The following is a 27,971-nucleotide window of genomic DNA, read 5'->3' as shown; positions in this document are numbered from 1 at the left end:
TCTGCCGCCTCCGGGGAAGTGCTTCGCTCCCCCGCATCAGGGCCGGGGAGCGGAGCACTTCCCGGGAGCCGGCGGAGCCCCAGCCTCCATCCCCGCCTTGCTTCGCCTCACGTCGGGGAGGAGCCGCTGCCTGCCCCACGTGAGGCTCTGCCGGCTCGGGACACTGCTCCGCTCCCCCGCATCGCCTCAGGGAGCGAGGAGGCACATGATGTCAGGGCCGGGGAGGGGAGCAGTGGCCCGGAGCCGGCGGAGCCTCACTGGGGCGGACAGCGGTGAGGCCGGGCGGGGATGCAGGCTGGGGGGGGCGCTGGCGCGGGCTCTGCTCCCTGATGCGGGGGATGCGGCCATGACGCAGGGGAGCGGAGCGCTTCCCTGGAGCTGGCGCAGTCCACGCCAGGCTCCCGCCCAGCCTCTGGCTCCCGTCTCCCAGCTCCAGCCTCCAGCCCCGTTGGTAAGTGTCCCACGCCGGACCGAGGCGGCGCACTCACGGACCACTGCTCCTTAGAGGGAACATGGGCAGGGAGGCTGAGCCTGGAGGCAGGAGCCCCCTGAGCCTGGCTTCGTGCCCAGCCGGGCAGGAAGGTTGCACTTCATCCCCGCAGGCTGGGTCGGGCCCCCCTTTGGGTGCTGCCAGGTGCCCTGCCACACCTCGAGACCCCAAAGGTCCGGAGCAGCCCCTGCTTCCCACCCAGCCCCCACTTCCTAATGAAAAAGTCTCTACCCAGCACTAATTGGCATGTGTGCCGGGGATCCTGATCCCTGTCCTGGGGGGCAGACACTTCCCCTCTTTTCCCCCAAGACACTTCCCAAAATGCATTTATCCCTACAACATTCATGAAATTAGCACATCTTGTGTGTCATCTGCTCTGGGATTAGTAAATATCCTTAGGGTTGATTGCTGGGCAAAATTTATTGTCACAAACTTTCACCCTGCTTCCAAGCTCTTCCAGTGAACAAATCAAAGCCAAATAAAATATTACAATGACTTTGGTCATAGATGACTTAAATGCAATTCAATTCAGTCTGGGCACTGAGAGACAGTTGGACTGGTAGAGGAAATGATTGCCTGGTTGTGAAAGGTATGCCTAAAACAGGACACGGGGATTAGCCAGGTCTGAAAAGAAAGCACGTAGTGGAAGGCATACAAGAGCTAGCTATATGTTTGTGGATAAAAGCATAGACTGCTGCTTGACTCATTGCATGCATTGGCCAAGAAGTAGGGAAATTAAGACTTGGCTATTAAATGGAAGCTTTCTGATTTGAAAACTGATTTTTCTATGGGAATTTGGGGAAATTGTGTATAGTTTTACTCCACTTTCATTTTATGAGCTGTCGGTATGATTGTATCTCTCTCAGGCTTACTGCCTTAAGACTAATGAGAAAAGGAAGTGGTGTATGCCTGTTTATTCATGATTAGGTCATTCCCTAAAGACTGTCACACCTGAATAGGTCTTATTTGGAGCAGGAGGACAAAAGAATAACTGTCTCTAGATAAAACTAGTTTTTTCCAACTGCTCTGTAGAGTTTGAAACCATCGCATTTTCTCAGATGGAGGACAAAGTAGCTAGGTGCTCAGGGGGCTCTCAGAGATGGAGAACCATGGAGAGAAACGTGAGGGTATGTTCTCATCTCAAAAGGGTTCAGGGTGGGGCTGAGAAAGAAGGAAGTTGGCTGGGAGAGAGAGATGACAGCCTTAAGATCCAGAGGGGAAGCCATGAGGAGAGAAGTGCAGGAAAGGGGATGTGGCATCTTGGAAGGAGTTGACCTGAATCCAGAAACAGCCAGGGAATAGCGTGTGGGAAATTTCTCTCAACTTCCTCCGTGTAGTTGGAGATTTTTTTTCAGTATCCAAAGAGTGGCTGATTAGACTCTTGTGTTGCAAAGACTTCGTGTTGTGTGCTTCAGCTATCGTGTGCTGCAGACAGAAGAGCTATAAATGAGGGTGCCCACAACATTGAAGCTCCGTGACAGGATCTGTTTCAGCAGTTGGGGAGCTGGGAGGATTTGGCATTAGAGAGCTTCAACCTTTCTCTGAGGAGTAACACACAGACAGCCTCTATGAGGCAAAGTGTGAGAGGGAGGTCCAAGAATAGAACAGTGTAGTGGGATTCATTGGCAATGCATGGAGGGGTGCATGCGGGTGCACGTGCACCCCCTGAGATTGGTGGTGCACCCCTTGCAAAGAGGCACCACTGACGCTGCCGACGGCACCTGCAGGCGCAGCTCACCACCCCTTCTCCCCCCCAGCTTGCCACCAGCAGCACTGCTGCTACCTGTGGGAGCTCACCGTGCCCCCCCCAGCCTCTGGGGGCATGTGGTGTTCATGGTGGGTCTCAAACACAGCCTGATCAGTGCTCAGAGTGGGGTACTCAGGTGGGGCTGTGATACTAAAATGGGAAGTTCATGGACTTTCCCCGCCCCTCTGGTCATGCTGATGATTTTCTTCCTGGATTTCACTCAAGTTGAAGAATGAGAACAAAAGCTTGAATTCGAACATATTTTTTAATTTAAATTTTCAATTAATACTAGTTTTATTTAAAATAAAATCCCTAATTCCCTGTGCTAGTCCTTTTGTCCACCACTCCAAGCTGTCTCCTCAAGGGCTTCCTCAATTTAGCTCCTTCTAGCTTGTCTGCTGTATTATTGTTCACTTATTCAGCTACTCAACCAGCAATATCTACCTTCCCTGCCCATTTGTCATCTTCCCTTATAAGTGTTTCCATGTCTTCCATGATGTCTGTTGTGCAGAAGGCCCTCCCTAGCTCTGAGGCTACCACCATCACCTCTGAATCCCCCATCTTACCAGTGGTAAGACATCATCTAATTGCTTGAGGGTGGAGTGTGCTTACCTTGGACTTAAGTCTAGGGGATAGGATGGGAATTCTACTGGTGTATCAACTACTATGTCATTATACAGGAAATTATGTGACCAAATTAGCTGAGCTGGTCTTGGAGGTGGTGCTGAGGACACCCAGATTTATTGTCTTTGGTGACTTTAACAGCCATGTTGAGGCTTCCTTTTCAGGGCTGAAGTGGGACTGCATCTCTTCCATAACTACCGTGGGACCATCCCATGTAGTAACTGAGCCAACACCTAATGCAGGGAACATGTTGAACTTAATGTCTTGTACCTGCCTGGATACAGGGGCCCCGTTTATGAGCAGAGTTGTTAAGACCTGTGTTTTGGAAGTGATTCGTGGATTCTTGTCGTTCTGGCTTTTGCCCTGGGTATAGCACAGAAATTGAGCTCGAGGCCTTAGTCAATGATCTTTTCTTAGACATCAGCAGGGGAAATTGTGCTCTGCTGATTCTTTTAGGTCTTTCCGTGGCCTTTGATACACTTGACCATGATCTGCTGGGTATTTATGGGACTGTTCTTAATTGCTTCCACTTTCCAGCACAGAGGTTCCAGAAGGTGGTGGTAGGAGAGAGAAGAGATTGCAGTTCCCTTGGGAACGTCTCTGTGGGGTTCTCCAGGGCTCCAACTTGTTGCCCTTCCCACGCAATGCTAATATGATAAAAGCTTTGGTCTGTCCATAACGCTTTATTCGCACTCTGATTGGTTGTCTTGGCAGCCAATCAGAGTGCTCCAAGAGTGTTGTGGACAGGAAGTGGCGATGGCAGTGTGGTGGAGTGCCACCATGATGGCAGGGACAGAGTGTGGGGCCAGGCCAGCAGCACTGGCCTTGTCCCCCCTCTTCCAGCCCTGCTCCTTGGAGGCAGCAGTGATGGAGTGTTGGCCTGCCCCCCGCCACCCCTCGCCCTGCTTCCTGGAGGCAGTGGCAGCCTAGCATGCTGGACAAGGGGGACAGAGGGGATGGTGGGACAAGCTTCCTGCCCTCCTCCCCACTCATGGGAGGTGACCAGGGTGCTGGCGGTAGGGATGGCGGGGCAAGCTTTCCTCCGCCACTTCTGGCAGGTGGTGGCAGTGCAGGATGGTGGGTGGCAGTGCTCCATCCCCGCCTGGCAGGGAGGTGGAGGCGGTGGGGAAGAGGGGAAGAGGGGAGGGAGAAAGGGGAGTAGGGCAGGGAATTGGGTGGTTTTCAGGGGCAGCGTGTCCCCCCCGCCCCTCCCCGCTGCTGCTGCCCAGCCGTGACAACAGCTGGTAGAGGGAGGCGGTGGGGAGGGATGAAGGAGAGAGAGAAGGGAGGCAGGGTGGAGGGAGATGTTGCTTGTAGCTGAATGCAGACTAATGGCAGCACAGGGCACTGAGTGTCAGTGGCTGCTGCTGTGTAGAAGCTCCTCTCCCCCCTGTTCCTGGGAGCCAGCTGTGGGTGGGGGGAGAACACGGGGGTGGGGGGGGCACATGGGGCCAGAGGCAGAGCAGTGACACCGCGGGGTGCTGGCGCTCCATCCCCGCCCACCTCACCTCCCCCATCATTCTTGACAGGCAGTTGGCTAGCGTGCATTTAAGGCTTCTGGGGGAGATCATGCAGAAATCTGGAATTCACCCATATATGCTAATGATACCCAACTTTTTCTTCCTCATTTCAGCTGTGCCCTTCAGCCTCTGTCCATTCCCAGTGTCTGGATGCTGGTGGGGTTTGGATGCAAGTGAACCAATTGAAGCTAAATGCAGGCAAGAAAAAGGCAATGGTGGTAGGTATGCCATATCACCTGAGGGCATCGGGATCCCTATCACTGATGGGGTTCAGCCTCTTTGTTATTCAGATTCACAGCCTGAAGTTAGGATCTCTAAGTGGCACTAGGTGTTAGTAGTGCCTTTCATCAACTTGACCTGGTAAGAAGGCTGTAACGCTTTCTTTCTACAGAGTTTTTTTCAGCACTATAGAGTGCGAATAAAGCGTTACGGACAGACAGACAGACCAAGGCTTTTATAATATTAGAATTCTGTTCCTTCTTATTCATTTTATAAGTTTTTTTTCTCTCCTCTGTACATTGCCCTGAACCTTTGTGGGGAAGGTCAACTTACAAATCTAATAAACAAACAAACACTGATCTCAAATTTGGACCACACTTTAAAGGATAAAGACTGGGAGTAAAACAAGAATCTTGAGCAATGACAAAATTAAGCTGCATAGGTTTGGGGAATTAATGGCAGAAGAAGACTGGAAAATTCCATTCCTTTAACGTGTGCATGACTGCTATTAAGATTAATGGAACTTGCAGTAGTTTGCTCGGCAATGATCACAGAGACCCAAAGAGAAGGTGCAGAGGATGTCAGCTTTCTAAGTTGCATGTTACACAGAGGGGAGGGGGGCTGTTTTCCTATTTAGGAAGGGAAATGTTTGTAGCAATAGAAGCTGTTATTTAGAGATATTACCTTACCTAGACTACAGCATTTGGGAATTGGGAGATTGACCCCACAGTTAGGCTACTTAGGGAGAGACCAATGGTCTGCAGAGGTTGCCTACTGTTCCACAATAAAGCTTATTGTTTAATTCTTTTCATTCACATATGCCTGGGCTTATTAAATCCAATGATTGCTACAGTGTTCAACACACTGTTGGTACTACTGTCCCACAAAGAGTACAGCAAACAAAAATAAAGAATGAAACCATGCTAATGAGGTTTCATAAATGGATGGAAAGGAAGTGGATTATTCAGACACACAGTAGGAAAGAGAATTCAATACCCAAACTCCCAACACTTTGCCACAGGGTGAGTGGGACATTTCAATAGCTGTGCCACTTGCATGGAGTTGGTTGGGTAAGAGTTATATAAAAGTTGAGTTTGTCATGGTTGTTCTCTGTAGCTATCTGTTCAATATATGTGAGCTGCAGTGTGGTGCAATGCTGTACATAGTAAAGCAGTCAGCTTGTAGGACAAAAGCCAGGACACAATCCCAGATGCTTTACAGACCTCAAGAAGTGGTCTAATTCCAATAAGAGTAGCTGCTTTTAGTGCTGTACTGATGGAAGGCTAGTTAGCTCTACTCAGAGGCCAGACTATTTCCAGAGACAGCAGTTACATCTTGAACCAGAAGAAAAAATGTCCCTATGGCTCGAAGTACTATTGTTCTGTGCCTTCTTAGCAGATGCAATGGGATGCTTCCCAGTGCTACAGGAACACATGTGAGAAGGGTCTGGCTGATCAAGTCCAGTTTTTGAAAATTGAGGACAAAATTCCAAGTTTGACAACCCAGAGACAAGGGGCTACAATTCTGCTCTGGAAAGATATGGAAAGTTTGTTGTTTTATTGCTGCAGGTAAGTAGAGGAAGGAAGAGAAGTGAGAAGGAGGACTAAAGGAACTCAGCTGCATCCAGTAGCACTTTTCCCTCCAGACCTACATGAGATCACCTTCTCCAGTTCCAGGAGCACTCAGACCTACCCAGCTGGCCTTACCATAATAGCACTCCCATCTAGCAATCCTTTCCAGGCACAGGCTTTCACTGTGACTGCAGGCCTGCTAAGTCTCCTTCATCCCAGAAAGATGGCAGCTGAAGTGGGAAGCCCAGAGATGGCAGAGTCCTGAGAAACTAAAGGTATACAGGGGAAATGGAGAAATGAGGGAAAGTGAGAAATTCGAAGTCTATATAAAGAGCAACGAAAGAAGGGGAGAAGAGGATTGGCTAGAAAGCAGTAGAGGGTGGTAAAATTAATTGTGGTTAAGCCTATGCAAATGAGGCAATGGCCAATATGCAAGCAACAGTATCTTTATTTGCATAAGGATCTCCATCTTCCCAGGTTTGCACCCTGCCCAGGGCTGCTGAGATACTAAACACCAGAATGGTACATACTAGGGGAGTGCAAAATGGGCCCTATTCAATTCAAATTCAGATTTGGCCCAAACTGGGGACAGTGATTCAGTTTGTTGATTTGGATCACTGTCCCTGATTCAATTCAACCAAATCTGAAGATCTGATACTAATTCAGAGAATCAGCGATTCAGACATAGACACAGCTTTAAATGTTTTTTCTACATACCTCAAGGTACCAGGTGCAACTTGTGAATGCTGCGATGCTGGGGTGGATGAAGTATCCCACAGGAGCATGGAAGGGGTGGGGGGGGAGGGGCCCCCATGCTCAGTGACGAACCTGGAAGTGGACTGGATGTACTTGCAGTCCACTTCCAGTTCCACTAGGGAGTGCACTGCTGCTCCCCCAGCTTGGTGATCAGCTGTGGGGGGATCCTGGGTCCACCCCAGATCCAGGAGGCACCAGTCACCAAGCTGGGGGGCCTCGCATGCTCTCCAGTGCACCTGGAACTAGACTGAAAGTGCTTCTGGTCCACTTCTGGGTCTGCTGCTGAGCGCGCTGGGGACCTCCCTGCACTCCTGTGGGACGCTGCATCTGCCCCACCATCACAGCATTCACAAGCCACCTGGTACCTTGAGGTAGGTAGAGAAAACATTTAAAACTGTCTATGTCTGATTCACCAAATTTCTCCGAATCGATTCAAAGGGTTCTGATTTGATTCGTAGAGATTAAAGGGTCCTCTGATTCAATTCAGATTCGGAGATTTGGCCACCAAACTGGATCGAATCAGGGACAGAAGCTTTGCACAGCTCTAGTACATAGAGCTTCAACTGCACTGCAGGTACGTGTGCTATGATGGCTGGTCAGCAGAGGGTAATGTATCCTAATACTGCTGAAACCAATACAAGATTCCTTAAATTGTCCTGTGCTATGAGGAAGATCTTGCACTAGATGAGTACAGTATAGCTGATAAATGTACTTATGTGGTGTTTTTTAGGAGACAGTTCTATCTAAGTACTTCTTCTATCTTGACGTAATTTGAGCTAGCACAAAAACCAGTTTACAGAACGTGCTTGGTAAGAATAACTAGTATTGATATGGCACGTAGGAGAAAGAGGCTTAGTTATACACAATGGGCGCGTCCACATGAGTGTGCACATGCTTCTTGTCCCGCCTCAAACCCGTTTGAGGTGGGGAAACAGGCACGTGCGGGAACAAAAACATGTTCCCCACGCTGCAAGTTTGCAGTGCAGGGAGAAAAGTTGACCCCTGGATATAAGGGAAGTATAAAAAAGTGGGGCAGGCAACCAGAGGTTGGGTACTCCATAGAGACGCTCTGGCTGCCAAAGCATCTCTATGGTTGTCCCCTTGCAGTGGTGCCACGTGTTTCAGCACCAGGGCTCTGGTGCCGGTGAGTAAGGGGTTGGGGGGGGCTGGAGGAGGGGGAAGGGACTGTGGGGGGGAACTCTGCTGGCCCCGCCCACTCCCCTAGCCCCCACCAACCTCCCCAGGCCTCCGACTACTGATGTAGCCAGCCCCTCCCCCCGCCATCCTCCCCCTGAGGCCCCTGACCCCTGCCCTGTCCGGCCCCATCCCCCCAAACCTCCCCATCCCTGCCCCACTCCACTTAAAAAAAAAAAACCAAACAAAACCCTGGCACTTACCAGCAGTTGAAGCTGCCATCTGCTGACTGGGGCCCTACCTGCACAGTGCAGGGCAGGGCGACAGCCCCAGTGGCCCCAGCCTGGGTCCTCCTGTCCCTCTGCTGTCTTGTGCTGCACAGGGGGCTCTGCCAGGAGGCCCTGGAGCCCCCCAACCCCTGCTTCTAAGGTAAGCAGAGGCTTTTTCTCCCCCATTTTTTCTGTTCTTTTTCTGGGTGTTTTTTTTAAGTGATGGTGCCTGGGGTTGTGGGGGTAGCCTTGGGGGCCTGGGGTGCAAGTTGGGGGGTGGGGTTGGGTGGGGCAGCCATTGGGAGGTCTGGGGGAGCATGGGGTGGGGCTGAGTGGCGCAGCCATTGGGGTGGCTGCAGCAGCTGGTGGGGGATGAGGGCAGGTGGGGCAGCAATCAGGGGGTTGGGGAGGAATGTGGGCCTTGCAGGGGGGTTGGAAGCCCCTGCGGGGGCCATTTGGCTCCCGTTGGGGTGTTGTACCCCTTGCGTGGGGGATGAACCCCCTGTTGGGGGGCCAAACCCTTTGTGTGGTGGACGAATGCCCTGTTGGGGAGCTGAACTCCCTGTTGGGGGGGTGTATCTCTTGTGTGGGGGCTGAACCACTTGTATAGGGGCTGAATCCCCTGTTGGGGGGGCGTAGCCCTTGTGTGGGGGCCATTGCCCTGTGGGAGGGCAGCAAAATATGTATTCATTAATTCATTAAACCTGTATTTAGAGTTCACTTTATTATTATGATAGGAGACTTGCTTTAACACTGTAGATATATCAGTAATCAGTTCAACTGATTACTGTCTCTGTCTCACTCTCTCTCTCTCTCTTTATAGTGGTCTTTTGTTTACTTGTGGAGGAACATGGATTTAGGGGTATTTTAGAGGGCGACTTTGGGATTTTTTTATCGGGGACTTTTCAGTTTTCCAATAGGGAACCCTAGAATTCCTGCTAGGAAGGCCAGTGGCAGGACCCTGCTTGCTCAGAGCTGGCACCTTGGACCCATCTGGCTGTGGCTGACCTCCTGGCCAGATGGGGCCAGGAGGACATGCTTTGACAGTTCAAAGCAGGCCACCACACCTGGAACATCTTCTGGGTGATAGCTGCCCAGGGGGCACAAATGGCAGTAGTGCTGCACAAAGTCCAACCCTGCAACCACAGTGCATTGGCAGCTGGCCCATAGTGGCAGATGCCTCTACTGGCTGTGCAGTCCCCATCTGAGTCTGGCAGGTGCACAGCAGGTCACAGCCAGGCAGCAGCCCCCACTGCCAGGCCCCTGCAGTGGGTAGAGGGTACAGGGAACTCTCAGGGCTGCTTCAGTAGTCTAGCTGGCACAAGAGGTAGTGTCCCCAGGTACCAATGGGCTGGGCCCCAGAAGGTTCTGAGAGCCAGTAGCCCTGAGCTACTTGCCAGGGCAGCTTTTTATACTGCTGGGGACAGCACAGGTGCTGGCCCTGGGCTCCCCCTGGCTGAAGATCCGGGAGGAGCCAGGCAGGGTTATTTTGCCCCAAGTGGCACAATTTGCTCCATAACGAAGTGCATGTCTGAGCACGTGTGCTGAGGCAAAAAGCCCCCGCTTAAATTTGCACCGCTTCTATTTGAGCTGCTGCAAGCGCACGTGCTTGCATGTGTGGATGCGCCCAATAATGGCAGTTCAACTACTGGGTGAGGAAAAGGGGACCGAGTATAAAGTAAAGCATGTAGCAGTTGGTTACAAATTACTCTTCCTTGTGCATGTTAGTTAGTCCAAGTGTGAGTTGTCTCCTCTTTGCTTGTAAATCACAGTCTTTTTGTATATTAGCTCAATGCCAAATGAGTGGAATTTTATTGCAGAAGATGACCTTGTGAGAACAATAACAGAATATAGACATTTTTATAACCATTGTTTAAGCCTGCTCAAACTAGAGTTAAAACACCTAAATTAGTACTCTACTGTTACGGGAATACATCAGCACTTAAAAGCGACTGTGAGAAAACAAAAGAAAAAGACTACTGCAGACAAGATCTGTTCTGAAATGGCCCAAGGATCATATTTACCTTTCAGGATTATCCCTCTTGTTAGACTCTTTAAGAGTTTGGGGTTTGAGAGGTATAGTAAAGTTCATGATTGTTTGCTTAGGGAGAACAAAAGTTCAGCAAGAGTTGTACTTTTTTTTAATTGTACATGGACGTCTGGGACCTTTGGCTTCAGTGTTAAAGTGAATATGTCACTCTTGCCCATAGTGGGTATAGGAGCAACAAGTTGTAATTTATGCCGGCTGGGGCTAGATTTAGGCTTAACTACCTGGATGTAGGGAGACCTGACCCTACTGAAATAGATGAGGATTTAGAAGCTCCACATTTGTAATAAGAACTCAAAATGGCTTTAAAAAAGCCTAAAATTTAATGTTTGTAGAGGAACATAATGTTCTTCACCCTTATCACAGAGCTGCTACTGAAAAGGAGGAATCCCACAGAGAGAGTTTAGAAAAGACAGAAGCTGATAATTCTTGATAGCAATGATGCAATTTAATGGTGACAGCTTGAAACAGAACATTATGCTGAAAAACAAAGTTGACTTTTAAACATCAAACTTGGTAGCTTCACTGTTATTCGTTCGACTTCTGAAAAAAGCAATAGTTTAAGGCACTGAATATGTTTTAAAATAAATTTTATTAAAATAATAAATATAAAGGAATTAGTGTTAAAACATTAATTAACAACTAAAAACAGCCATTCTTAGAAAAAAAGAAAGCAAATGTGAATTCCTGTGCATCAAAACATACCAACATACGAAGGACTTCAAGAATAGTGGCACTTTATGAATAATGGCACTGCAATACCTGATGTTGCTCAATGATCATGCTGGCACTTTTTCCCCCCTCCTTAATATTTTATTTTAAAATCTCAGCACAGTCCATGTCTTTTACAGGTAAAGGCAGAGCTGGTGTAAACTGCACAGAATTTTAAAGGTACTGTTATTTAAAATTTATTGTTATTGTTATGGCGTTTATAGGCACCATATTTCTCTCCTTGATCTGAAATTCAGCATTGTGTGAGAAATAATACCGTGTGTACAGTGCCACCAGTACAATGGACCAGATCAAACTGTGTCCTGAAGGCAACGCTTATCAGGATTCTACAACTAGATTAGCTGTATCTCCACTTGTTTCTAATATTGGTAACATTACACTTAAAAAAGAAATGTTTACTGACATGGCGATGTATTAAAGGAAAGACTCTGAATCCTGAGATACTACGGAAGAGGTTGGCTCTTGGATTTAGAAGAATACTGCTAAGTGAAGAGATAATACATGCCTGTGTGAGCACACGAAAGTGAGGTCCAAGGGACTAAGCATGTCACTGGGAACCTCCTGCTCACTAATATTAGCTCCTTCACTGCTGACTTTGTGGTTAAGGCAAGGCACTTAACCTCTGTGCATCTTAGTTTCACTAACTGTCAAATGGGGCAGTAAGGGCATTTGGACTGGATCAAGTAATTGTCTTTACTCCAGGCTCTGTTGATTTCACTCTTCTCGTTTGTACAGCATTTCTTCTCACTCTGCTGTGGAATGGTATTCAAGTTTATCATAGCACATGTTTTTGATGATGAGAATGTTTCATACCTTATTATTACAATGAAGACCACATCCCTGTATTGGGGAAAATGGTGCGATCCCTGTGGCCATGTCCAGATGAGCACAGCTGTGTGGTACATGGCACCACAAACACATCTGTGGTGCCACATACCGTACATTTAGATGTTCTCCGAGCTGCAAGGGCATGCTGCCTGTGTGAGCACTGCTTCACTTCTTTTTTCCATGGGTTTTTTTGAACCTTGCATGCACAGGCAGCACTCGCCACTCAAAAGTGGAGCCAGGTCACCTGGAGCCATGCTCTGGCTGCTGGTTAGGCTCCAAGTAGCAGAATTCCTGCTGCTGCAGCCCCAGGAGACCCCCAGCACCACAGGTAAGGCTGCTGGCCTCAGCCTCCCTGATGTCACCCAGTGTAACTTGCCACACATCAAAGTGCACATGGCATGGGCGTTCCTCAGAGACAAGTAGCGGCAGCACAAGGTGCTCCATTGCTACTTGTCTCCAGGGAACTAAACATCCATCCTTGTCTGATTGCGGCCTGTGTGTCCGTGTGGATCTTTCCACAGGTTCTGAGCCTAAGAAAGCTTGAATTTAATCCATCTCTCAACTATTTCCATATTGACAGCTACTTCAACTCCCTGGTCAGTAGGTGTTTTAAAAAACACACAATACAGCACTGGAGCTGCATTTTTGTGTCACATGATGAGCCTGGGAGGGGGTGAATTATATTAGCAGTACTTTCAATTTTTCTGATTTTCTTTGGTTGTTACCAGGATAAAATACATTTAATTGACATTATCTAGCTTCAGCAAAAGCACACTTCATAATATGTAATATAGTTATGAATGAACTATTTTAGAGTTCTGTCATGCGTACATATTGTATTAAATGTAAAAAATGACAAAACAAGCAAGCATGACCCACCTAACTCAACATACACATGTAACACATTTAAAATCGTATGCTTCCTTTTCTGTTTCAGTGAATCCATGCTCCTGTCTAAGTTTACTCATAAAATAGTGTATCATGATAAGTCCAGCCATGTACTCCTTCCACTGTTAAAAGTACCAATGAAGTAGATAGTTTTGGCTGTGAAAGTAAAGTAAAATACATCCTTCTGGATATTATTATATATGTGAAAAGAATTTTAAACTTTTACCAGACAGGTAAGAGACCTTCAAGATTACACACACCAGCTCAAAACAGAACTGCCATAATGAACTAATTAAAGTACATTGATTGTGTAAAGATACATTGCCTGATCTTCACACTCAATGCTGCAAAGTCAGTGCATCTCCACTGACTTTTAATGGAATCCCTCTTGCTTTACACAGCTGTTAACAAGAAGAGAATCAGGCTTGTAATGCTTCCTGACACTGTGATCAAATCCATACTTATCACAGTGACTGAAGTAACCTATAATGCACACAATGCCCAGTGCGACTATCAAGCTATCCTATAGTATACCACAATGCTTACCATGACGACAACAGGTTGTGCAATAAGGATCATTTAGTTCTATTATCTTCCTTTTTATTTCATTTTCTTCCCTTGTTTTTAGCTTTTCTTCTTAATTTATTTAGCTCCCAAGTGATTGAATTATTCATTGATCAAAGCTCTCAGTTAATGGCTGCTGTGTTATTTCCTTTAATACAAATTATTTGTGTTTTGTTCAAATGACACAGATTAAAAAAACAATGCCTGAATGAAGTGGAAGGTATTCTGCTACATTCCAAAATAAACCGACCTCTTCTTAACAGTGTGCAAAAAGTCATGATAAAAATTTTGTCTAAAACAACTAGGGGAAAAAAATGTCACTTTGTCTTGGTGATAATTTTAGCAAGGCATTATCTTAGTCTCTTAATGTCTTGCTGAAACCAACAAATGCTGTACCTTTAAACAGATACTATTTAAAAGGAAACTGTATTTGCTAAAAGTAGCTAATCTAAAACTTTTGATTAGTCATTAGTAACATCTGACAGAGCCACACTAGGTAAGCAATATCAGCACGCAAAATTCTTATTCAGTTTTTGGTCGGAAAATGGTGTCGGTTACATTCAAGAGTTTGTCAGCTATATTTCCCACATTTTTCTTCATAACCCTGAGATGATTCTCGTGCAAGAGTTTCTGTGTTAGGTATTTCTCTCGTTTGATCTTGCTCTTGGTCTTTTTTGATACATCTGGAATTGCGTATGAAATAATAAACTTCACAAAATATATGATATGCTGGGGAAGGTAAAAATAAAAAGGTTTATTCACACAGAATAAGACTATTATTATAGAACAACACAGAGAAGAAATGTTGCTTTATCTCTTAGGATCAGTGAGATTTGTTTTGTACCATAAAATCAGGACATCTGAGTGAAAACAGTAATATAGGCCCCTGGCAAATTATCATGTTAATTTCAGTGTAAACAGCAACCCTGAAAAACATTCAATAAATTAATGCTGCTACAAAGTAGAAAACCAGCCACAAAAACAGTCTGCAAAATATGCATTTTTTTTTGTGTCTGGTTTCCATCATGACTTAAATTTAACGTGTGGTAGGAAAGTGACAACCTGGAGCCAGTTCCAGACTCCAGTGTGGTGCCAGTCCTGGAACTGTACCAGAGCCAGGCATTGTAACACCCAGATAATCATCCTCTTCCTCCTATTCAATACATGGCAAGAATTAGGCACCTGAGAAGTGATCCCTAGTAAACCTGAATATTAAGCAGGGAGCCACCTTCTGCTCGCCAGTGTCACTTGAACCACACCCTTTTCTGTAGCTCCTGATTAAGAGCAACCGGCATCTCCATCCACCCAGGATCCAGAGCCAAGAATATCTGCCTCAGAATGGTGCTTATAACTGTTCTTCCAAAGAACTGAGCTCTAAGGTTTGCTCTTACCTCTAAAAACTGAAGTGGCAGTGGTGATGCCCACCCTTTAAGTAGTAGCTTACGGGTCCTTTAGCCTCCCCAAAATTGGACTCGATGCCCATCTGCGTCTAAGGGACTTCAAACCCACATCTCCCATATTTCTATAAAGAGCCATAACCAGCTGGCACTTGGCTGTTTTGGGTGATGGGGCACTTCCATCCTTGTTGAAGGTGGGCCACTAGGCAGCAAAGCATTCACACCCACAGTCCTTGCAGCATGGCCTGGAACTCTGCTCTGATCACTAACCTGCAGAGGCATGCTCTGTCTAGCCTCTAGTGTCTTTCTTGTACACTGGCACAGCTGCACCTGGAATAGCCTGCAGCCAGGTGGCAGCACAATCTCCAAGGAAGCTAGAGATCCAAGACACAATGTCCTCTGGCAGACAGGTAAGAATGGATTCTGTTTCCTGCATTGTGGGCAAGCGTTTTAAGCCCTATGATACTATAAGAGGGGAGAACAGCACTATCCTCTCCTTAAGCTCTTTTGTCTTTTAAAAGGAAACAGTAGCATTCTGTGGGAAGACCAGTGGTGTGTGCGTGTGTTGGGAGGAGAGGGCGTTCTGTAAGCGTGTCTTGTCAGTGGATGCTCAATGGGCTTAAATGAAAGGATACCTGGTTTCTGGAATCTCACTGGGCTTGGGCATGAGCTAGGAACCAAGCTGCCCAGCCTTATCAATACTGTTCTGTTCTGTGCATGTCCAGAAGCATAACTTTTAAATCGGTTGGGAAGGCTAAGATCAAGGACTGCAGTGCCTATGAAGCTGAGACCTCTTCAGCATCTAGGCAGTTGCTGACTAAGGGGTTTTAAGAATGCAGTTTATAACTTGGGCATCTGAACACTATCTGAATTCTACATTTATGCTGCCAGCTTCTTTTTTAGATTTGGCCCATAATATCTAGCACTATCAATGTGCTCTACACTCTGTGCATATAAAGATGAGGCCATCCCTTCTGCAGAAGAGTTTACAATACGAATGCATGACAAAGCAGTAGTTATATGCAATCTATAGACAGAAACCTGGGAGCACCAAGTTGCAGGGAGCCAGCTATGGCTGGTTTAAATAAACAGTCACAGTAGGCCAGCTATTAAAGACAGGGACATGAGATTTGGGACAGAGACTGGCAAGGGGTGTGCTTTGGGCAGGGTATGGTTCCGGCTTAGGACTTTAAAGAATTTGCCTTTATGGACTGCTGTATTTGTAGGAAGGGAAGCAAAACCTAATTAGTTTGACTGGGGAAAAAGTCAGGATCCAGAAAATAATACAAATTCTGAGTGTCAGACCTCCCATAGCTAGTCAGACTGTGGATTCTTTAATGTCTGCACACTCACTACCCAAAACCTCTATTTTTACTTACAAGTGCTTCACTGATACTCATGGATACTGTGGGTCATGTTATAGTGGCTTGGAAATCCCAAGTTCTACTTTCAGGGCCTGTTTCCCAATGAGACCTTTTCATGGTACTCTGGTTGTGTAAGAGGATTTCAAAATGTGTCCTCAGTGCAGAAAGCCTCCCTGGTTTGTATGAAAGTGATAGAAGGGCACTGCATTGACCCTAGTTCAGAACGTGACCAAGACGCATAATTATCTATGACTATTTGTTGGTTTCCAAGCTTAGTGAGGGACACAGAAAAGACTGCATTAGTTAAAGCAGCTCTTAGGTCACTTTTGGGCCAGCCAACTCTACCTAATCATACTCTATTTCCATCCCCCAAAAAAGAAAAGAATAACTCAGAACTGGACCCACCAAACCTTGTCCCAGTATTGACACAGGAGACAGGATTTGCTCCCTTGCAGAATGGACAGTGCAGCCCCACAGAAATCTGAGATCCACCAAGTTCTTCAGAAGCACCTGCACATAGGCCAAAGGCTGCTATACAGCTCTTTGGGTTCCCATTTCCTACCCAGCAGCTTAGTTCTCCTTAGGAGCCCTGCAGCTTTGCAGCTACTTTCAACATCTCTTCAAAATCCCACAGGAGAGAGAAGTTGCTGCTAATCTGATTGCAGTGAGGTGCAGTCAGCACTGCCAACTGCTATTAAATTTCTGGCTCTCAGGATTATGGAGAAGGGCTTGAAAATGTGAAAACTAAGGTCTCAACAATCAGAAGGCAAATAATATATCCCAGACATATGCTGTTTCAAAACAGCTCACATTTCTAAATTCAATTGCACAGATTTGCAAGGACTGAGCTCAAGATTTCTGTACACCTGGGGTTGGCAACATTAGGGTATCTAGGACCACAGAGCTGCTCTGTGGCTTTTCTCCCCAGCTTAACTCCGAGCATGGCAGAGCCCAGAATAGCACAGAATACAGCAGAGCAGCTGTTCTGCCTCCAGCACAAGTTTAGCACTAGATTTGAGCTTTTTATCATCCACCATATGGACTACAACAATGTGGCCATATTGTTGCTTACCTTAATAAAATCATTTAAAACTAATGCCTAGTTAGCATGTTTGGGCTGGGTGGGGGATCCACAGGCACAAAGGCATGCACACAAGTTGCTTTAACAGACTCTTCCAATATTTTAAGGTCCCTAAGTAAGGATCTGCTAAATGCAGATTCTGATCTTCAGTTAGGGTAAACTGGTATTGTTTCATTGCTATGCTGATGCAAACCCACCACAATACATTTTGTTAGCAAAGCAAACAAACTGATCACTTTGCAAAATAATTAATTTCAGTTTGTAGTTTTTGCTTGTGGGGAAGACTTATAAAAATTTAAAGCTCTGTGGACTGACCTCCATGACAATGATGAAAGCAAGTTTGGCTGCGATCACATGCCAGTAGTATGTGTTGTGTTCATATTGATGTTCATGCCCAGGAGGATAGCGGAAATCACGGTATCTGTGGGTAATTTAAAAACACAAGATCATTTCAGCAAGCTCTGCAGTAATACACTATGGCCAGGGGATGGAGCAAAACATGTCATGGCTTAATGCAGTCTGGAGTAGTAAGCTGTAAACTGTATGGAACTAACATGATAGATAAAATGTGCAACTACTAAATAAGGTAAACTTGTTGAAATTCATTTTCCTCCATTACATAATAAATACAACACAACAAAGACAGTGTTAATACAATGTATTCATTAGTGGTAGAAATCAAACTGAGCAAGGATTAATAAGTGATGTGAATAATACTGTTGTTTAATTTCACTTTTGACTGTTTCTGAGGTGAACCGTGTATAAACAGGACTAAATTAGATTTCTGCAAACCAGATGAGGATGTTTTCTGGATTATTCTTATGAAATGGAAAGAAAACTTATTTGACACTTGCCTGCATGTTGTTTGGTTATCAAACCAAGAGAGTGGAACTGGCTTGCTTTCCTTTCTGAAGTCCGATACAGCAAAGACAGAAAGTGTATTGTTAATGTAGCCTTTCATGGTATAGTCGCTGTGATTCCCATAGGGAGGGACTGAAAAGGACCAGTAATAAACCAAACGAGGTATCATGTCAGATGTAAAAGCAATTATCATTGCCTGCAAGTTAGATGAAGAAGACAAAAAGAAAACCATATTTAACAAACTGCATTAATACAGGTAGTTTTCTTATACAATTTGCATTTCAACAGATTTGCATTATTTCATTAAAAACAGAATGTATGCACTTTCAATTCAGTAGTTCTTCCTGAAAAACAAATATGCTGTCACTCAGAGGCATAAAACGATCTTCTTTTGGAATGTACACTGCGTATAGCCTCTAAATTATACCAGCTCTGTTGGACCCCTTTAGAAAGCTGTGCAGTTAATGATTTTTTCTTATGGCTACTCAGAGCAGTTCAGCAACCAAACTAAACATGCAGCACTTTATAGTCGGCTACAGTAAACATGGTTACTCTGAGACCTACTTACCACATATTTTAAACAACTGCTGATTGATGAATTGTGACTAAATTTACAGATTAAAGTCTGTTATTAAAAAAGAAATTAAACTGTATGAGGAATGCTTAGGCTTGAATTAAACCCCACCCCCCCAACATCTATAGCTTATTCACTCCTGACCCCCAAAACATTCCTGGTTTTTATGGGGGTTCTCTAGGCCAAGTTCATTTCTGCAGCTGCTGGCTCACAGGTTCCAGGTGTCATTGGACATGGAAACTATTTTTTATGCCAGGACAGTTTTTCCTTTCTTGATAGCAGCTGCCTGCTGCTGTTAAACATATTACACGACTTCTTATTGCCATCCTGCTCCCAAGAGAAGCCATACTTCACTCCACTTGCCTGCTATAAAGCAAATATTGGAATCAGGCTTGTGGGTTTAATGGCAGTTACAGTAGTGAGCTCCCCAAGACAACCCTGTTCAAGATGATGGCTTCATCCTGGTTAATCCAATGCCTTCTCTGATTGCTGCCTATTCCTATGGAAAAGGATCTCCATTGTTAAGATCTGCTGCTGATCAATCAGGCATAAAGCTAGATTAATTAGCAGCACAATAACTGGAAAACTGCAGGTGCGAGGCAGTAGACAAAACCTTGATCATAAAACAGAATGTAACCAATGCAGAGATGGGGAAAACTATAGAGACAGAAACCCAGAATGGGAAATACTGTACATAGAAGGGGAGAGAAAGTCAGTGTATATTGGTGTGCGATAGAAAAATGGGGAGAACATTTAAGAAAATAGGTGAAGAGAGAAAGTAAAGTTGAACTTCAGAGGTGGTATATATTTTTACTCTATTCACATTTATGTTAGCCTAGTTTTCCTAAGAGCCATTGTGTGATGCAATTGTATGTAATGCTCCTTCCTTTTGGGGAAACAGTGCGTGTTGCAAGCTTAGGGTGGGGATGGGGGAAGCAAAAAAATCCTTGCCTAGGAGCTGTACATGTGAGGGAAGCCCTGATCTGAAGATGCAATTGTAAATTATGCAAAACATAATATTACATATGTCGAGTAATATCTTATTCCCCAAACTCTGTGATGACCAAAATCCTACTTAATATAAGAATGAGGTGGCAGAAGCAAGGACAATTACACCCTGGTCACATCTGGGAAAAATTCCAACTGACTCCAGTAGCACAAGTATTGGGCCCTTTTAGAGTTCAAACTCGATGGAGCTTTGATGGTTTGCTGTTTAGTTGTCAAAACTTGCATTAATTTGGCTGATAAGTGACAGAGGCTTCATAATAAAAGAATTTTGCGTTAAGTTTTCAAGGATAAATATCAACATAAGAAAGCTTTTTTATAATATATTCTGGCATAGATTAAATACAAGGGAGTGTCCCTTTAGAAACCGCTTTCAGGCAGTAGACACCAGGGAGCAATGAAGCAGAACTTCTGTATGTTGTTTACATTTACACTCAGATACTAGTTGCTTTTAGCATACAAAGGCTAAAATTAGAACAGATATGCAAAATATTAACAAGTTTTCTAACTGCATGGAGGAAAAAAACCCTGATAACCAAATTACCCAGCTTTTGCTGAGCTAAAAGAACAGAAACAATGTTAGCTAAATATAAATTTATAATATTCATTACACATATGGTTTGGATACGATCAAACCGTAAACTAGCTGAAGGCAAAACGGAAGGAAAAAAAACCCCTCTCCTTTGGATCAAATCAATTTGCTGCTTCTCCTAAGCATCAATAAAAAAAAATGTGGGATACAGTATTTACATAGTTTAATGGCTCCTTCTTATTGAATTTTTTGCAAGGTCCCAGTTTTCACATAATCATAAATCTGAACTTCGATTCACTTTTTCCCCTGTTTCAGAATCATCTCCAGATGTGCTGCACAGAGCTACAAGAACAGAAACAAGAAAGCTAATTCTACTGTGTCCTCTAAAAGGAAACATCTTTTTTTTCAGAATTGTGGGCTGCTTTCTAGAGTATCGCATGGAAAAAGTACAAACACAAGCAGTGTTCTCTGTTTCCCAAGCTATACTGAATACAGTTTTCCATTTATACCATAACAAATTAAAATCAGTCTTCAAATCAACAACAGATGCTCTGGCATGCTACAATAACAGCTCTGCTGCTTGAACCACAAGCCCCAAGACTAACAGTTTTACACAAAAGTTACTTGTAGCATAGCAGGTGTTGCAAAGGTAATATATGCAGGGGAAAATATACTGTGCCCAAGGCTATAGTAGCTGATCAGTAGTAACAAAATCAACAGTTGCACAGGGAAGAGTAGGTACAGATTCTGTACACTGATGTAAAGCAATCAGATGGGAGAAGGGATGGTGAAGGAAAGTTTATGCATTCACGTGCAGGAGCCTGGATGTCAAAGAAAATAAACACAAATTAAAAGAAAAGGAAAAAAATAAACTATTCCCAGCACTTGGGCTATAGCGTCATATCCTGGTGTGTAACAAACCTTCATCCAAAATGATTCTCAAGTCTCTTGCAGTCTGTAAAACAACTGGGGCTAAAATTATTGCACATAAATTACACTGATCCTGCAGCCCTTCTGTGGTAATAATATCACTGAAGTTGGTAGGAAATAAGCTGAATTTATACAAAGGTTGGTTGTCTCTGGCATACAAATTTTCCACAAAAGTACAGTGTGAATAGGAATGCATGATATCAATATGATATCAACATGCAATAAGTCTACAGGATTAAGTAGTAATTGAGGAACCAAGGGCAGAGCAAGGCTGCACTTCAGTTACCTTTAGAGCAGTAAGTACATGTCTTCGTGAGAGAAAGGTTGGTAATTAAACAAGGATAAGGGGAAATATCCATTTTGTTCTTCACATGATTTTTTCATGTGAGTTCTTTATGTGATTTGTCCACAGAATACAAAAACAAGTTGCTCTGATAACTTCCTTGTACAGTTTTGCCTCAGAAGAAATCCATGCACATTAATAAGAGCATGTTAATATACAACTAAGTCACTAACAACCATAACTCTGTCTCTAATGACATACAAGAATCATCTGGGTTATGATGATAGTATTCCAGAGATCTTCACTTGAGAGTAGATTAAATTTATTTTAAAAAAATGCATTCCATTTTTCATCTTGTGGTGCCTTCAAAGGGCAGAATTAGGGCATTCTTCCTTTCAAAGGGCATTCCTCATGTCCTAACTGGGCATCTTTATGCCTTAATATATTTGGATTTCTTTTGTGGCATAACTACACCAGGAAGCTATTGTTTTACTTTAGCCATTGTAACAGTTATCTAAAAGCAGTTACCACAGGGTAGATCCAGAGGGCATGCAGTGGCATGGTTTCACCCTTTTTGGGCCACCCTGTGGAAGCAGCAACTGAGGACTTGTTTTTAAGTCCCCAAAGCAAGCAAGAATCCAACCCTGCCTTGTTCCTGGCACCCTCTCCCTCCCCCTCCATGCTGCCACCGCTGTTCCTTCCTAACATGTAGGCAGGGGTGCTACAGTGCTCTGCCCCAACCAGGCTGTGCAGGGAACGCAGCTCAGCCAGGGACAGCAGTGGTGGCAATGGAGGAGCTCCCCCAAGTATTCCCTGGGAACAGGGCAGGGAGGGGAAACTGCCACAGCTGTTCCCAGCTGATCCTGCCTCCACATGCCCCTCTCTTGGCAGCCACAGCTGGAGCAGAACAGTGGTGGCAGCAGGTGTGTCTCCCTGCATCCAGAGGCATAAATAGGGAAAGGGAGGGGAAGGCAGGGGAGGTGCCTCTGAGCACAAAGGGGAAGGGAGAGGTGCCAAAAGTGTATGTAGGGATTCTAACCTGCTTCAAGAACTTAAAAAAGATCCTTGCTTCAGCTGGAGAGTGGTATGCACAATCCAGTTGAGTGGGGCAAGGGGAAAAAGGCTGGGCATGGGGAATACAGTTACTCCTGTAGCACTGGTTGCTATTTCTGCACCCCACCCTTTTAAAAATCCTGAATCAGCCTATGGAAGTTCCTGATATGCACTGAGAATCTTAACTCTAGCATAATATAGCTGGTTATTTTCTGGGAATTCCCTTTTGTAGATTATTTTAATGTAATTTTTTGGGTATGTAAATACTAAATTTAAGAGCCAAAGAGCTGCTATCATGTCATACTTATAATAATTTGGTGATACGTATTACCAATTTTGAACCAATTTTTCTTTATATCACTTCTTTATACCACTACCGAACTTGCTGGATGTACAGTCATTTTGGCTAACAAAGTAGCACAAAGCAACTGGAGTGTACACTTTAATGGCACATGCTTGCCATTCCTCCCAACACCCATTTTTCTGAGTACACTCCTTCTCCATTTAATTCTAGCCACCTCTGTTGAGTTGATCTGGTGCAATGGGTAGTTCTCAAGTTCTCTGGGAAGATGGTGGTCCCAAATGCAGTCAGTAAATGGAGACTGGAGCTAGGTGGGGAATGATTTTCCAGTTGTATTGGAATGTTCTTGTTTCACACTGGGTTGAGAGAGACCTTTCAAAATTAAAAAAGTTCTAATTCATGCCACATAATCCCTGTCTACAGCACAGCAGCCAACAACTCAAGTTCAAGCTTTAATCTCATATTTCAATGGCCATGTATTTATATTAGATGGAACACTAGCAATAACTGCTGTAGACTCTGTCACCTGGTGTTTATACCTAGTGGTTCACTCTCCTTCCTGGGATTTAGAAGACATAATTAAATTATTTGGCCTGACTCACTTGCATCTTGCTCCAGGATTTCAGGTGAGTGGCCTGGCAACTGGGCTATTGGCTAAATCTGTTTGTCTGAAATATGTAGACTGAAATAGTTATGTACTTAAAATAGTTCCAATAAAAAAAAAAATCCTAATTGGCTGTAGTGGAGACTAATTAGAGATGCAGGTTAATAAAGTATGTGAGTATCTTTGCTATACCTTTTCTCATCTCTCTTCTTTGTTTTTTGTTTTGCTAAGTCGCATTTTTGCCTTAATCTTGTTACTAACAGTGTTATTAATATTCATTGCTTATTAGTTACTAACTGCTGGGGGTGGAAACAAATGTCCCGAGATCAGTAAAGAGCCAGGGGTGCTGCATAAAAAACTTATGAAGTGGAAGCAATAGCAGAATACTTAGCAATAATCTCAGGGAGAAGTTATGACAATCAGTTAGACACCTGAAATGTTTCTATCTAATGCACAAAGCATGGGGAATATATAGGAAAAATTGGATGCCCTATCACAGAACAATCACAGAATTGTGATGTAATTGGGATTACAGAGACATGGTGGGATAGTTCACATAACTATATTGACATGAATGGGTATAACTTGTTTAGGAAGGACAGGCATGGAAAAAAAGGAGGTGTTGCACTTTATAGAGAGATGTACCTGTGTTCTGAGATGCAGTATGAAGTGGAAGGTAGGTCTATTGAAAGCCTCTAGGTAAAGGTCAGAGGGGAAAGCAGCACGGGGGATGTCACAGTGGGCACCTGCTATAAGCCCCAAACCAGAAGGAAGAAGTAGAGGAGAACTTCTTTTAAACAACTGATGGGCATTTCCAAATTATAGGACTTGGTTCTCAAGGGAGACTTCAATTACCGAGACATCTACTGGGAGGGAAATACAACAGTGTAGAAGCAGTCCAGCAAATTCCTGGAGTGTTGGGGATAACTTTTTGACACAGCTGGCAATCAGGCCAGCTAAGGGAAAGCTCTTCTTGACTTTCTGCTCACAAAAAGGGAGGAAGTGAATGGTAATGGAAAAGTTGGCAACTTAGGTGACAGTGACCATGAAATGATAGAATGCAAGATCCTAAGGGAAAAAGAAAGGACAGCAGCAGAATGAAGACACTGGAGTTCAGAAAAACAGATTTCAACAAACCTAGGGAACTGGTGGGCAGGATATCCTAGGAGGGCACTCTGAGGTGGGGAAAGGAGTCCAGGACAGCTGGCTGTACTTTAAGGCGGTTCTTTTAAGGACACGAGCAAGCTGTCCTGAAGCACTGAAAAAATGGGAAGTGCAACAGAAGACCAGCCTGTCTGGACAGAAATCTCTTCAGTGAATTGAATCTCAAAAAGAAATCCTACAAAAAGTGGGAACTGAGCCATATTACTAGGGGAAAGTGTAAGAGCATCCTATGGGCATGCAGGAAGAACATTAGGAAGGCCACACATGATTTAAGATGCACCTAGCAAGGGACTTGAGGCAATAAAAAGGGATTCTACAAGTATGTCAAAAAGGAAGACCAGAAGATCCCTTATGGAGTATGGAAGGCAATCTAGTTAAGATTGGTCCAGAAAAGGCTAAAGTATATTATGGTTTTTTATTTCAGTCTTCACAAATAGGATCAGCTACCAAGTGATGAGCATGGCTGGAAACAAAAGTAGGGAAGAAGTCCAGATTTCTGGAATAAGTTAAAGATTACTTAGAGAAGCCAGATCCTTGCAAGTTGGCAGGGCTGGATGTGATCCTTCCTCTTCCATGCCCTTGTGACAAGGTTTTTAGTAGAATTCACAGATTCATTGGAATCTGACAGGACTGCACCATGAGCACTTCTGCTATGGCCTCAAGTGCATGATGTCTGGGCTGTCAACCATGTGCCTTAGTGCCTGTGCTACCCCAACCCCTATGTGGGTGGGATGAATCCTCAGGTACTGAAGGAATTGGCTAAGGTAGTTTTAGAGCCATTGGCTATCCTCTTTGAGAACTCATGGAGGTCAGGTGAGGTCCCAGATGCTTGGAAAAAGGGAAATATAGACCCATCTTTAAGAAAGGGAAGAAGAAGGATTTGGGAAATTACAGACTGGTCAGTCTAATGTTGATCCCTGGAAATATCATGAAGCATGTCCTCAAGGAATCTACTGTGAAGCATTGAGAAAAGAACAAGGTGTCAGGAACAGCTAGCGTGGATTCACCAAGAGCAAGTCATGCCTGACCAACCTGGTTTCCTTTTATAAGAAGGTACAGGCTCTGTGGATGAAGGGGGAGTAGTGGATGTGATATACCTTAACTTTAGCTAGACTTTAGCAAGCCTTTTGACATATTCATATTAACAAGCTACGGAAATACAGCCTAGATCAAGGGTTCTCAAACTGGGTTGTCACCCCCCAGAGGGTCGTGAGCAACTTAAAAGGGGGCCACAAACTTCCCAGGGGTTACCACGGTGGCATGGGGAAGCAGCATGTGGCGGTGGCAGCTGCTGCATGCGAGCTCTCAATTCCTCACTATCCAGCACTTAGGGTTACGGTAGCACAAAGTATGAGAACCCCTGGCCTAGATGAAAGTACTAGTTTTAAGAAAAAACTTCTGTATGGTTCATGGGACCAGACTCTGGAATAGACTCCCAGTGGGGGTGGTGCAGGTACCTACCCTGGAGATCTTCAAAAGGAGACTGGACACACCTTTCTGGGGTTATTTGACCCCAGCAGTCTTTCCTGCCCAGAGAAGGGGGGCTGAACCCAATGATCTCATGAGGTCCTTTCCATCCCTAAATTGTGTGTGAATCTGTGAATCTGTACTACACGGTGGCTACGTAACTGGTTGGATCATTGTGCTTAATGAGTAGCTCTCATTGAGCTCGATGTTGAGTTGAGAGGGCTCAAGTGGGATTCCCCAGGGGTCTGTTCTGAATCTGATATTGTTTAACATCTTATTAATAATCTGGATGATGGGATTAAGTATATGCTTAGTCAATTTGTGGTGACACCAAGTTGGGTGGCATTGCAAACACTCTGGATCATGGGGCTAGCATCCAGAATGACCTAGATAGACTGAAAAAAATAGTCCATTGTCAATCAGATGAAATTCAACAAGGAGAAGTTGAAAGTCCTGTGTTTGGGACAGAATAATTGTATGCATAACAACAGACTGGGGGAATGACGGCCAAGGCTGCAATACTACAGAGAAGGGCCTGGGGTTACAGTAGAGTCTACTGTAGCAGACCATAAGCTAAATATGAGCCAGCAGTGTGCTCTTCTTGCAAAAAAAGCCAATAGCATACTGGATTGTATTTAACAAGAGCATCATATGTAAATCAAGGGAAACAATTCTTCTACTCTGTTCAGCACTGGTGAGGTGTCACCTGGAGTAGTGTTCAGTTTTGGGCCCCACACTTTAAAATAGATGTGGACTGATTGGAAAGAGTCCAGAGGAGAACAACAAAAAATATTAGAGGCTTGGGAAGCAAGACTTATGAGGAAAGGCTGAAGGAACTAGGGTATTTAGTCTGGAGAAGAGAAGACTAAGGGGGTATTTGATAACAGTCTTCAAATACTTGAAGGGTAATTATACAGAGGATGGAGATAGACTATTTCTTGTGGCTGTAGGGGATAGGACTATGAGCAATGGACTCAAGCTGCAGCAGAGGAAATTTGTGTTGGAAGTTAGAAAGAACTTCCTAAGAGGATGGTCAAGCTTTGGAATAGGCTCCCTAGAGAAGTTGTAAAATCTCCATCTCTGGAAATTTTCAAGAGCAGACTGGACAGACATTTTGCTGGGATGGTTTAATCAGGGATGATCCTGCCTTGACCAGGGAGCAGCACTAGATTTTGTGAGGTCCCTTCCAGCCCTAGTTTCTTATGAGCCTATGATTCTACTCTGAGATCATGGCCATGTGAGACGGTAATGTAACTTCAGTCTGCTAAGGGGAGAAACGGGAGATTGCAGTCATTTAGAAAGATAGCAGTAGCACTGGACACTTTTGAGATCAGAGTTTAGTCTTCAGAAGAAGCTGATATACCACATTGTATACTTCATTGGCAAAAGAGATTTCCTCTCCTCTCCCTCTGCCCCTTCTGCTTTTGCATTAAAATTTCTCTCTCCTTCTTATGCACAGCTTTGAGCATTTCCTTTCAAAGCATGTGAAGAAGTGAGCTTCAGCCCACAAAAGCTTGTGTTATATATCCATCTACTTTGTTTAACTCAGTGGTGCCCAAACTTTTTACCCTGTAGGCTGGATGAGAAGTGCCAGGCCCAGCTGTGGGCTAGCTCTGGCTGACATTGCAGAGCCCCATCTGGCCTTAGTGGGGTTATGGAGCCTGAACCTGATCTGACCACCAAGGGGTGCAGGGCAGAGCAGCCCCAATCCAAACATGTTGGGGAGGGAGAAGCAGCCCACCCCATATGCAGATGCATGGCGGGGTGGGGGTTGCTGCAGCTGCCCTGATCTGCATACACGGGGTTGGGGAGGAATCCAGACCTGGTCTAGATGCATGAGGCAGGGCAGGGTGGAGTGGCCCCAATCTGTACACATGGCACATGGGAGCATGGAGCACAGCTAGGCCCTGATCCAGATGGCTGGGGGGGTGGGAAGGGAGGGAAGGGGAGAAGAGAGTTAAGTGAC

The 27,971-nt window shown here is 44.8% G+C and overlaps 2 protein-coding genes across 10 annotated transcripts in view; one reads left to right on the top strand and one right to left on the bottom strand.

Moving 5' to 3' along the window:
- On the top strand, window positions 1–27,903 carry LOC149865756 (uncharacterized). 6 transcript variants are annotated; one of them, XR_016441764.1, is made up of 6 exons: window positions 1–451; window positions 2,749–2,808; window positions 4,495–4,599; window positions 6,169–6,446; window positions 11,229–11,268; window positions 20,519–27,903. XR_016441764.1 is itself a non-coding variant. In XM_090042389.1 (5 exons), the coding sequence occupies exons 1-4, from the start codon at window positions 206–208 to the stop codon at window positions 11,247–11,249; spliced, it is 432 nt and encodes a 143-aa protein (XP_089898515.1). In that variant the 5' UTR covers window positions 1–205; the 3' UTR covers window positions 11,250–11,268; window positions 20,519–27,903. The 6 variants fall into 6 exon arrangements, 3 of the variants coding, with proteins under 3 accessions (XP_089898515.1, XP_089898513.1, XP_089898514.1); XM_090042389.1 differs by lacking the exon at window positions 6,169–6,446; XR_016441765.1 differs by lacking the exons at window positions 2,749–2,808; window positions 20,519–27,903 and having other exon boundaries at window positions 11,229–13,000.
- ANO6 (anoctamin 6) overlaps window positions 10,777–27,971 on the bottom strand; it is a 119,635-nt gene continuing 102,440 nt past the window's right edge. For 3 of the 4 annotated variants that reach the window (XM_090042383.1, XM_090042386.1, XM_090042385.1), the window contains 3 exons: window positions 18,086–18,288; window positions 17,547–17,652; window positions 10,778–14,118 (listed from right to left, as the gene is read on the bottom strand). In XM_090042383.1, coding sequence (XP_089898509.1) covers window positions 13,912–14,118; window positions 17,547–17,652; window positions 18,086–18,288 — 516 coding nt within the window. In that variant the 3' untranslated portion in view covers window positions 10,778–13,911. Of the gene's footprint in view, window positions 14,119–17,546; window positions 17,653–18,085; window positions 18,289–27,971 lie in introns of all 4 variants that reach the window. The other variant, XM_090042384.1, reaches the window with a different exon arrangement.

This window comes from Crocodylus siamensis, chromosome 4 (genome assembly GCF_052110815.1).
Source record: "Crocodylus siamensis isolate JL-2025a chromosome 4, ASM5211081v1, whole genome shotgun sequence".
Taxonomy (NCBI): domain Eukaryota; kingdom Metazoa; phylum Chordata; order Crocodylia; family Crocodylidae; genus Crocodylus; species Crocodylus siamensis.
The sequence above is the reverse complement of the archived record's forward strand: the minus strand, read 5'-3'. Positions and strand labels throughout refer to the sequence as shown.

What these genes read in the sequence shown, in the direction of transcription:
- LOC149865756 (XM_090042387.1), top strand. Translation starts at nt 206, where the DNA reads ATGATGTCAGGGCCGGGGAGGGGAGCAGTGGCCCGGAGCCGGCGGAGC. An exon ending in TCCAGCCTCCAGCCCCGTTG is followed by an intron (nt 452 to 2,748) that starts GTAAGTGTCCCA and finishes TCTGTTGTGCAG; the next exon opens with AAGGCCCTCCCTAGCTCTGA. An exon ending in AATCCCCCATCTTACCAGTG is followed by an intron (nt 2,809 to 4,494) that starts GTAAGACATCAT and finishes TCCTCATTTCAG; the next exon opens with CTGTGCCCTTCAGCCTCTGT.